Genomic DNA, 10,747 nt, shown 5'->3' with positions numbered 1-10,747 from the left:
TGTTTAATGATTGTTGAAAATAGAAATTTGTATGAATTTCATTTATTATAATGGTAAATTACGCTTTACAGAAAATACATACTCTGGTAAATCATGTAACTAGAAAAATTAGTTTCAATACTGTTTTGTATGTTTATTATAGTATTTATTTAAAAGGAATATACATGGTTTAAAAAAATATGAAACAAGAAATTAAAATTATTCTGATTTATTTTTGTACTCTTTCAATATCATTATTTTTGAGAAAAATGCCAAACCTGTGTAAATATACAGTGAGTTGAAATATTTTTATACATTAAAAATTACTTTACAGTGCTTTAATTATCTCTAGTTTCTGGTTCTTCATCATATGCTGCCATAACTTTCTCCATTATTTCCCAAAGTTTATCTCTTGTTAATTCTTTGCAGAAAACCTATGAACAATCGCAATTACGTTTTAGATTTTAAAAAATTCATAATTTGTATAAATGTTGCTCTTACATTGAACCAGGGTTGTTGATCACATTCATCCATTAATGGTACCACAACGCCATAAATTTGTAATGACAAATTAATACAGGCAATTGCTATTAAATTCGGTGGATAATCAAGTATAGCTGGAGAATGATGAAAATCTTGCAAAAGTGCCATACTGGTTTTTGCAACAGGATATTTAGACCATTCCTCTTCCCCAAACCATGCTTGCAAAGATCTTAGGTAATGTAACATATACTGAAATAATAATATTTCGGTATTTAATACAATTATTGTGTTACTGAAATGAAAAGTATTTAAATATTTACTTTATGTGGATGTACAGGAGTTACTTGAAACTTCAGCATACGCATAATTAAAAGTTCTGCTTGCACAATTGCATCTCTCATACTCCAATACTGATCTCCTAATTCTAATGGTTGAGATCCTCTATGTAATGTGCTATAAGATACATTCATTACATCTCTTATTTTCAAATTATCATCTTTTACTTTTCCAGCTAAGTAAAGGCAAGTTGCAGCAATGAGCTAGAGCATAAAAAACAATTATTAAACATTGTGTACTATAAATATTAATCATTAATTAACGAATTATTTACATAGTTATCATAACCCCCTGGCGCAGCCTCTTTTATAAACCTGTGATATAAAGTTGCAGCTGTAGCAATAGTCAATGGGTGTGCTTCTAGTTTTAAACCTATAATTACACATATAGTTAGTACTAGTTATGACAAAGGTAACTCCATTGAGATTTAAGATGCTTACCACATTCAAATATAAATCTTGAAACTGTAAAACTGTCACTACCTTTAGTATAATCAAGCATAATACTTTTTTGTAAAGTATTTCTTTTTTCTCGCTGCATAGCTAATACATCAATAACATCTTTCATTTTGGAACTGTAAATATGTAATATAATTGTGAAAAAGATAGTTTTGTAAACCGTGGACCGGCATATTACTGTACGAATACATCGAACTATTATTTCATACAATTTGTATATACTTTTAAGTTACCTTAGCGTTTCCGTACTAGTGGGTTCCGTTGGATTCATTTTAACAAATTTCTAATGGAATTTGTCCTATAAACAATGAATCTTAATTTATCATAGGTTACAACGACAATATTTGTTTTCTGCACGCCACAGCGTCGATATTACCAACATACCTAACACATTTTCTAGAGATTTTAATACTAACTTTAAAATAACTATGTGTCGAAAAGATTTCTAGGATTACTTATTGTTGTGTTATTGTGTTTGATTGTGTTTATAGACGCTTGCATCGCCTAAAAATTGCTACAAAAATGTATGCAATGATTCTAATATTTTAATTATGTACCCTATGTAAAATCAGGTTTTTTTTAAATATGTATTTAAGTATGTAAATAACATGCAAGTCACGTTGGAAAAATGTAGATTCATTATATGTTATTTCTTAAAACATATAACATATTCTACTGTTACCTGTAAAGAATATGCCTTTAAAAGGAGTAAAAGTTTTAGAATTAGCTGGTCTTGCACCAGGCCCCTTTTGTGGAATGATATTGGCTGAATTTGGTGCATCGGTGATTAAAGTTGACAAGGTATAATTAAAATGTATTTACTTATTTGTTTCAGTGAATATTAAACTTACGGTTATACGTTTATTGTTAAGCTCGAGTTAAAAGTGATGTTAAACAATTCTAATTGTCATTTACATTTACAGATTAACACGTTTCATAGTATCGATTCTCTTGGTAATGGAAAGAGATCAATTGCCTTAAATCTAAAGAGCCCAAAAGGTATCAGTATATTTAAGAAACTAAGCAATCAAAGTGATGTACTTATAGATCCATATAGAGCTGGTCTGTATTTCATACTACATATGAAAATTTGTATTCTGAAATTATATAAGTTAAAGGATTTGTAACAATCCAGGTGTGATGGAGAAAATGAAACTAGGACCAGAAGAACTCATAAAAACAAATAAGAGATTGATATATGCTAGATTAAGTGGATTTGGTCATAAAGGACCTTACGCTAACATGGCTGGACATGATATAAATTATCTAGCACTGTCTGGTAATACCAACTTGTAGTATTTCTAATAAAACTATGCAATTTTTTCTGAAATGTTAACTTTTTATTGTACATAGGTTTATTATCTTTGATGGGTCGGTTTGATCAGAAGCCAACACCTCCAATTAATTTGGCTGCTGACTTTGGTGGTGGTGGATTAATGTGTGCCTTTGGAATACTCTTGGCATTGTTTGAACGTAGTAAAAGTAACATCGGTCAGGTGGTTGATGCATCAATGGTAGATGGAACAGCGTACTTAGGGAGTTGGCTTTTCAGATCCCAAAAGATGCCAGGATTATGGGGGAAAGCACGTGGCAAAAATATGTAAGCATTTTATAATAAGATAATATTATTATTACTAAATTTTTATCATTTTCAATAGATTAGATAGTGGGTCACATTTCTATGACACTTATGAAACAAAAGATGAACAGTATATGTCTGTTGGAGCGCTTGAACCACAGTTTTATCAAATATTTTTGGAAAAACTTGGCCTTTCAGCGGATGAAATGCCACAGTTTGATAAATTCGATGAAAATCGTGAAATACTCGAGAAAATATTCAAACAGAAAACTCAAGCTGAGTGGTGTGCTATATTTGATGGCACAGATGCTTGTGTAACACCTGTTTTGAATATAGAAAATGTTACATCTCATGCACATAATAAAGAAAGAAATACATTTACATCTGACCAAGAAGGTACAGTGATTCCAAATCCTGCTCCTCGTTTATCTCGTACTGCCGGGGTGTCGAAAGGACACCAAGGTAATCCTGAGCCAGGTGAGCACACAACAGAAATACTTACAGAATTAAATTTTAAGCCAGAAGAAATCAGAACTTTAATATCAGCTGGAATTGTTAATCAAGGGACAAAACGTTCTATGCTTTAATCATATAACACTTCTGTTACAGTGTTTTTAAATTTTTATTAAAATACTATAATATTATTAAAAAAGATTTTTATACATATACGTTATTGTTGTTAAAATATTTTAATACAGATGTAATATGAATACATATTTTTAAGAATAATGTCTATTTCTTTTTACTTTTACTTTGTAAGAAAATTTTATAGATTCTTGTTTCTTTTAAAAAGTTAATAGTTAAAATTTAAAAATCAAAAAATACTAGTTTAACAATTTCTCAATGACACCCACAACTATTAATGACCATATTTTTGTATTTCTTTAATACAACATTACTGTCATCAAGAAAATAAAGTACTGATATTGGTGATAGTTTTGTAGGTGCACAACATGGCTTTGGTACCTCAGTTGGCTTCATCAGATGTATTAGAGTTTGAACAATAGCATGATTAGTTGCATTCATATGTATGTTCAGTGGAAAATTGCACTCTCCACTGCAGTAGTAGGCATTATATCCTTCAGGAGCTATAATCCAATCCTGCCATTGAAGATCATTGAAACTTACATATAAGGTTTTAATGTTACATACATGGTCTTTTTTCTTTTTTGTTATAGAGGTAATATAAGGATTTAGAACTTTTCTACTATTAGAATATTGTTTTTCAGGTATAATATCAATTTTCTGCTGAAGAAGTGTCTCACGTTTACTGCGATTACCGGTACTTCTGAAAAATCCTACCATAAACGGCTGTTTATCTGGAATTCCTAGAACACCCATAATTCCTATGTCATCTGGTCTCATAATATGACTCGTATCATTAACACGATGTACCGCTAAAAATAGCCCTCGATTTTCCTTTGGATATTTGATCCAATGTTCAAGAGCATTATTGATATTTAAAGTTATCCAATTTTCTTTTCCAGTTACAGTATTAGTCGAGTTAATGTAATGTTTAATTCGTCCTCCATTTTTCGTTTTTGCCACTCTGTATACTGCCACTGTATAAGTTTCATTAAATTCAATATTTTTATCTAAACTTTGATATAATCTTAGCTCGGCCGCAATAATGTATTCTTCTTGTGGTACTTCTGATACATCAAACCAAATTCTTTTACCACGATTCGTTTTAGATGCATTACCTGAGTATGGATTGTGAGCACCAAACGTCATTATAAAGTCACTCTGATCAATGATGTTAATATCATGACCACTTAAATTAAATTCTTCTTGAATTGACGCGTCTTTATCGTTAGATAATACATTTTTGTAAATGTTCAATAAGAATTTAGGTGCTGATCTCTTTATTAGCAAAGCTCTACGTGTAATTCTCTTTGGTTTGTCAGGTAATTCCAGGATATTTAACAATTTTTTCTTCATTTCTCGTTTCTGTTCGTAACTAAAAATTTCATGTAAAATTGTCTGATTGAATCCATCGTCGATGTAAAACCCACTTGATTTTTCAGAATTCGCGTAAAGTATTATTACTAGAAGCAATATTATTCCTATAATATATATTTTGTACATTTTGTTTTCTTTAACACAATAATTTGTTTTCATTTTATTTGATTATTATTAAGTCACAAAATATTTGTTGATGAAATATGTTTAGTTCCGTGTGAGAAGGCTTCTGTCGGTATATATATGTTTGTATACAAATGAAGTATAGATCATTGTTTATACTGAAATGATTTCTATGATGCATGCCGCGTATAGTTCACAATTTTGTTTACAATAATTTTTCATTGCTTTCTATATTGTCTATAAGTTGCAACTTATTTGTTATTTGCAAAAAAACATAATTTAAAATCTAATAGCATACAATCGCAGTGTACAAGTTTATTATAAATACTGAATTACAATCTACATTAACAAATGTAAAGCTCATTAGTGTGGTATCGTTACTGAGGAGTCGGTGGTGATGGTTGTTCGGAATCATCTTTACGAGGTCCTTTTCCAACGGGTGATGCAAAAGCTTGCTTAATCGGTAATAGAGAACCAAACAGGACATGCTGAATGACAGGAAATTTTGCTAAAACCTAATGTATGAATATTTAAATTATTATATAGCACGTTATTAAAATAGGTTTAATATTAGTTTGTACCTCAGCTTTGTACATTTTAATGAGACCACTGTTCACCTTGGACCATGAAGACACTGCACTGACATTCCATAACTGATTAGAATGTTCAGCAAATGGACCTGTCTTCACCTAAAACAATATTATTACATTAAAAACAAAACCGTACTTATATGAATATATGTATGTATTCATATAAACCTTTGAAATGAACTGAATGCAACCAAGAAATATATATTGTTTACTGAATGCATCAACGATATCCTGATCAACAAAATGGCGAGGTTCTATACGAGAATGACCTGAAACATTTATTGTTTTTATATTTTGTTTTGTAATTACCACAATGTGAATAGAAATATAAAAATACCAATCAACTGAGCACTCCCCCATATGAAAGGAACAAACTGGTAGTCATCCAAACTCCAGACACCATGACTACCTGCTGGTTCCATTCTATAAGTTAACTGTAATCGGCGAACTAATTCGAGGTATCTACAGAAAGAAAATTTACTTCAGTTTACAAATAAAATGCTATTTATATTAAATGAAAAATATACTACCTATTAAATATTTTTACAACTACAGCAACTTTATCCTCCTGTTTGAAAGCACCAATTTTAAACATACAGCACAGAAACATCAGAAATGCCATTTCATGTCCTGTACCATAATCTATACGCGTTGGATTACCAAAACCTTCATACAAATATTCAACTATCTCTGGAACTGCTCTATACAATTTCTGTGGTAATACTTTTTGCAATTCTTCCACTCCATTCTGAAATATACTAAATTAATAAACTTTAGAGGTATTTATAGAAACAAGAAATATTTACCTGTTGCAGTCTTTCATGCCATATTCTAAACGATTTGTTACCAAATCGCTGAGGTTGTTCAGTTGGAGGTATCTCTGTTATCCATGCATCAAACTCGTTAAGCATTTGGATAATATTATCTATTATAGGACTTGGCTGGCATTCAACATTTAAAGCTTTTCCTTGAACTGCCTGGTTTAAAGCTAATATAAATCCTAGGTATTCCTACAAAAGTACTTCTGTTACAATTTTGTAAATACTAAGAGTATCAAGTATTGTAATTAATATAATACTTACAAAATATGCTTCTGATTTTCCCCAGACTGCCATATCATGCGGTGTTTTAACGAATTTTTGTGGAACAACAAATTCATGATTTTCAGCTGAAATATTTCAAAATAATTATTTTATCATCATAATTAAACATTTTTATAATTTACGTATTATACGTACGTGATACTGGTCCTTTCCTAGCAGGTTCATTCGACGTTGACATGGTATATATTTTGGCTATTATTTATGAAATACAAATAATTTAGATTGTTTTTAAGAAAATAAGAGGGTGTGCTTAAATAATATAACGTACAAGGACAATGTTACAAAACATTTGAACTACATCTATTACTGAAGATTGAATTATTCAAAAAATCCACAAAACCATTAAAATGTCGTAACTATTCAAATTATAAAAATCAAACAGTGCAATAATTAAAAATGCTCTTTAATAATTAATTCTTGTTATGAAAGTTACGAAAAAACTTAGTAACGATAGAAACTTAAATACAAAAATTAGAAATTTTCAATCGTAAAAACTGCGATTAAATTGTGGAGGTTGCGCATACGTCATTTTTCTAATTTAACAAATAAACCACGTTTTTATTAATAATCAAATGTTACTGAAGTATAAATAAATATACCTGGTGATAGGTAGGGTTTAGTATCGTAAAATACTTTTCCCTAGATATTAAATACTAATACGTGCGTATTTTTTGTATGTATTAGAGTGATAACGTCGTTGTGCATCAGACTGCGTGTGTACGATGTCACACTTGTTTATGGATTTTGTACATACAAACTAACAATAAGTATTACTGTTATTATTTAACGTAAATTGACTTAAATTATGAAAGAAAAAGAATGAGCAACGAAATATAATCAGTATTAATTAGTATTCTTAATATAACATCAAATGCGCACTATTTTATTTATGAAAAATACGCATTAGGTTTGTAAAAATAAATTATTTATTACACACATTTTTTATTTTACCGTTGGTATCTAAAAATAATTATATTTATGTTACTATTCTATTTACATTTAAAAATGGAATTTTTAATTAAATTACAGCTATGAATTACTCTCAAGAAGAAATAGAACAAAAACGTTTATTGGCTTTACAACGTAAAAAACAAGCTCAAGTAAAGAATACTTCATTTAACTCTACTGTCAGCAGAAACAGTATTTCTCCTGCTAATAACCATGCTATATTCGATCAAAATAAGTCAACGAATACAGTTAAACCTTTTGAACATTACGAAGCAAAGGATGCTCAAGTCAAATCAAAATTTGCGTATCATTCAAATACTCCAAAATTTAATAAACAAAAGGAACGTTTCAATCCAATGTCCACACAGAAATTCTTTGGTCAAAAGTCACGTATCACAGGAAACTGTTACATGATAAGCGATGATAGATTTACTTTAGAAACATCGTCATATTTTCCTCCACTTATAGAGACTTTAAAAACAATTCCAAGCAGATCGTATGGTAATATATCAAAATACTTGTTATGTTTTTAATTTGACATTAAATAAATATAACTTGTTATCTTTTTCAGATATGAAAGCCAAAACTTGGAATTTTCATTTGAAAGATTATGAAACACTAATGGAGAAAGTGATTAATTTCAAATCTGATGTACAAATAGTAGGATTGCCAAAATTAGTTATTGAGGTAAAATTTAAATTACATTTAAATGTTACTACTAATTAACTTTTATATTGTAAACTATTTTTATTTTAGTTATTCAAAAAATATACCAGTTCAGAGAGTACTGATGAGAATATTGACTTATCAAGAATTGATCCTCAATTATTGGCAAGTTTGATGCCCTTTCAACGTAAAGGAATATGGTAGAATTTTATTAATTACTTAATATTTTTATTTCATTATTGCAAAACTTAAGATATGTTTCTTTTTTCAGCTATGGGATTTCTAAAAACGGTCGTTGCATGATTGCTGATGATATGGGTTTAGGGAAAACCATTCAAGCACTGGGTATTGCCCATTACTTTAAAAGGAATTGGCCTCTTCTTATTGTTGTACCATCTTCAGTCAGGTTACTATCACTGTTTAAAATGAAATACATTTTATTATAACCACGTACATTAAAGACAATTTTCGAAATTTAGATATCAATGGGCAGATGCTATATATAGGTTTTTACCATCTGTTCCTGCCCAGTATGTTCATCAATTTTCAAGTATGAAAGATTTTATGACCAACAGCAAAATTGTTATTACAACTTATGATCTCTTAGTACGAGCTGTGAACGCATTTGAACGACAAACATTTGGCTTCGTCATTTTGGTACATATTATAAGATTGCACATTCATATTAAGCAGAATTTTTGAATTTTTGAATTTGTATACAGGACGAATCTCACGCTTTAAAAAGTGTTAAGACTGCTAGATTTAAGGCTGCACAACGTGTAGTTTCACAAGCATGCAACGTTATTTTACTTTCCGGAACACCGGCATTATCACGACCTATAGAGCTATATTCTCAGATAAATCTTATAAGGCCAAATTTCATGAGGTATTGTAAACCAATAATTAAGTGTTATATTACATAATAACTAAGAAATTGATTCTTACATAGTTATCAGGATTACGGAATTCGGTACTGTGCGGGAGAAAAGAAAGGATTCGGTTGGGATTTTACAGGGTCATCAAATATGCAAGAATTGCAACTATTATTAAAACACACATGCGTAATTCGAAGATTAAAAAGTGAAGTATTACGTGAATTACCAACAAAAAAGAGGTAAGAAATCATGTTATTTTGAATGTAAATGTTTTTTATAGTCTTCAAATTGTAGGGAAGTGATTGTATTAGATCCAGACTTAATAAAAAACTCTACCAAAGAAATGAAAGAAATATCCGCAAAATTGGAACGGAATACTTTAAGAGGGGTAGAAAGGCATAATACTCTTTTACAGTATTATAACGAATGTAGTTATGCTAAGCAGAAAGCTATTTGGTATACTGTCTCTCTATTAAAACATCATATTTGCAAATAATATATTTTTTTTAAAGCGGAATAATTTTTTAGTGATTATATTGTCAAGCTGTTGAAAAGCAAACAGAAGTGTATTATATTTGCTCATCACCAAAATGTTTTAGATGCTATCTCAGAAGTTGCCGAGTCCATGGACATAAAGTAATTGTATTTTTAACAGTAACGACCAAAGATGTACTGTTCATTTATGTTCAACTTTATTGCAGATATATTAGAATCGATGGGAAAACAAATCCTGAACGTAGAAAATATCAAGTTGATAAGTTTCAAAGCTGCGATGATTACTTAGTTGCAATTTTATCAATTACAGCCGCTAACACAGGCATTACTTTAACAGCTGCGCAACTCGTGGTTTTTGCAGAGCTGTTTTGGAATCCCGGAGTATATATTACTCGTATTTTGGAAAATAATAATTATTTATAGTTGTGTTCATTGTATATTTTGTTGCAGGTTTTATGTCAAGCAGAGGACAGAGTACATAGAATTGGTCAGAATGAGAATGTTGTGATACAGTATTTGGTTGCCAAACATACTGCAGATGATTATTTATGGCCATTAATTCAAAAAAAGATGAATGTGTTAAACGAAGTTGGACTTGACCAAGATTTTTCTCTTAAAGACATTGATGTAACAAAACAAACATTAAGTACAAAACAAAAAACGTTAGATTCCTTTATGGACAGTAGTCAGTTCGATTTCTCAATTGATGACGAGATAGTACAAAATAATGAAAATGAAAACAACGAAAATACAGTCCAACAGACACTAGAAAGTTGTTCTTCTATAGCATCGCAAGACTTTAAAGAATTACTGGAGTTCAGTGAAGAGGACTTTGACTTCAGTAATTGGGATAATATAGAATAAAGCATTATTTTTGTATGATAGGTTGTTAACATTGTGAGGAGTATATGAATGAATATTTGATAAATAAAACATTTATTTTTTGAACAATATTTTGTATGTTACAATCGCTACTAATAAAGTAGCCAAGTAGTAGAATAAAAAAGGAAACATTTCAGTAACTTATTTGAATAATTTTTTATTTATACTTGGATGAAAATATGAGACATACAAACTTTTGTTTAATTCAGTTTTGAAAAATTAAAATTCGATCATGCTTCGTCTGCGCAAGCGCGTGGCGGCAAGGAGC

The 10,747-nt window shown here is 29.9% G+C and overlaps 5 protein-coding genes across 7 annotated transcripts; 2 read left to right on the top strand and 3 right to left on the bottom strand.

Annotated features, from left to right (window-relative positions):
- Nucleotides 1–192: 192 nt before the first annotated feature.
- LOC114880639 (cyclin-Q) lies at nucleotides 193–1,627 on the bottom strand. Its single transcript, XM_029196875.2, has 6 exons — nucleotides 1,490–1,627; nucleotides 1,239–1,372; nucleotides 1,073–1,170; nucleotides 783–1,001; nucleotides 481–711; nucleotides 193–413 (listed from the first exon to the last, which is right to left on the bottom strand). The coding sequence occupies exons 1-6, from the start codon at nucleotides 1,525–1,527 to the stop codon at nucleotides 318–320; spliced, it is 816 nt and encodes a 271-aa protein (XP_029052708.1). The 5' UTR covers nucleotides 1,528–1,627; the 3' UTR covers nucleotides 193–317.
- A 58-nt stretch (nucleotides 1,628–1,685) lies between these two features.
- LOC123988356 (alpha-methylacyl-CoA racemase) lies at nucleotides 1,686–4,149 on the top strand. 3 transcript variants are annotated; one of them, XM_046288135.1, is made up of 6 exons: nucleotides 1,686–2,057; nucleotides 2,180–2,318; nucleotides 2,392–2,535; nucleotides 2,610–2,856; nucleotides 2,915–3,312; nucleotides 4,065–4,149. In XM_046288135.1, exons 1-6 carry the CDS (start codon nucleotides 1,950–1,952, stop codon nucleotides 4,085–4,087), a joined length of 1,059 nt encoding a protein of 352 aa, XP_046144091.1. In that variant the 5' UTR covers nucleotides 1,686–1,949; the 3' UTR covers nucleotides 4,088–4,149. The 3 variants fall into 3 exon arrangements, with proteins under 3 accessions (XP_046144091.1, XP_046144092.1, XP_046144090.1); XM_046288136.1 differs by lacking the exon at nucleotides 4,065–4,149 and adding an exon at nucleotides 3,772–3,857; XM_046288134.1 differs by lacking the exon at nucleotides 4,065–4,149 and having other exon boundaries at nucleotides 2,915–3,519.
- Nucleotides 3,596–5,109, bottom strand: LOC114880637 (protein 60A-like). Its single transcript, XM_029196873.2, has one exon. The coding sequence runs from the start codon at nucleotides 4,954–4,956 to the stop codon at nucleotides 3,676–3,678; it is 1,281 nt and encodes a 426-aa protein (XP_029052706.2). The 5' UTR covers nucleotides 4,957–5,109; the 3' UTR covers nucleotides 3,596–3,675.
- An 89-nt stretch (nucleotides 5,110–5,198) lies between these two features.
- On the bottom strand, nucleotides 5,199–7,464 carry LOC114880638 (serine/threonine-protein phosphatase 2A activator-like). The gene is made up of 9 exons (XM_029196874.2): nucleotides 7,213–7,464; nucleotides 6,749–6,805; nucleotides 6,593–6,678; nucleotides 6,317–6,520; nucleotides 6,041–6,258; nucleotides 5,848–5,972; nucleotides 5,679–5,779; nucleotides 5,502–5,609; nucleotides 5,199–5,435 (listed from the first exon to the last, which is right to left on the bottom strand). Exons 2-9 carry the CDS (start codon nucleotides 6,789–6,791, stop codon nucleotides 5,298–5,300), a joined length of 1,023 nt encoding a protein of 340 aa, XP_029052707.1. The 5' UTR covers nucleotides 6,792–6,805; nucleotides 7,213–7,464; the 3' UTR covers nucleotides 5,199–5,297.
- LOC114880644 (SWI/SNF-related matrix-associated actin-dependent regulator of chromatin subfamily A-like protein 1) lies at nucleotides 7,428–10,623 on the top strand. The gene is made up of 12 exons (XM_046288131.1): nucleotides 7,428–7,520; nucleotides 7,643–8,062; nucleotides 8,133–8,248; nucleotides 8,318–8,427; nucleotides 8,499–8,633; nucleotides 8,707–8,884; nucleotides 8,950–9,113; nucleotides 9,177–9,341; nucleotides 9,397–9,558; nucleotides 9,631–9,738; nucleotides 9,804–9,978; nucleotides 10,048–10,623. Exons 2-12 carry the CDS (start codon nucleotides 7,645–7,647, stop codon nucleotides 10,459–10,461), a joined length of 2,145 nt encoding a protein of 714 aa, XP_046144087.1. The 5' UTR covers nucleotides 7,428–7,520; nucleotides 7,643–7,644; the 3' UTR covers nucleotides 10,462–10,623.
- Nucleotides 10,624–10,747: the final 124 nt, after the last annotated feature.

Source organism: Osmia bicornis, chromosome 12 (genome assembly GCF_907164935.1).
Source record: "Osmia bicornis bicornis chromosome 12, iOsmBic2.1, whole genome shotgun sequence".
Taxonomy (NCBI): domain Eukaryota; kingdom Metazoa; phylum Arthropoda; class Insecta; order Hymenoptera; family Megachilidae; genus Osmia; species Osmia bicornis.
The sequence above is the reverse complement of the archived record's forward strand: the minus strand, read 5'-3'. Positions and strand labels throughout refer to the sequence as shown.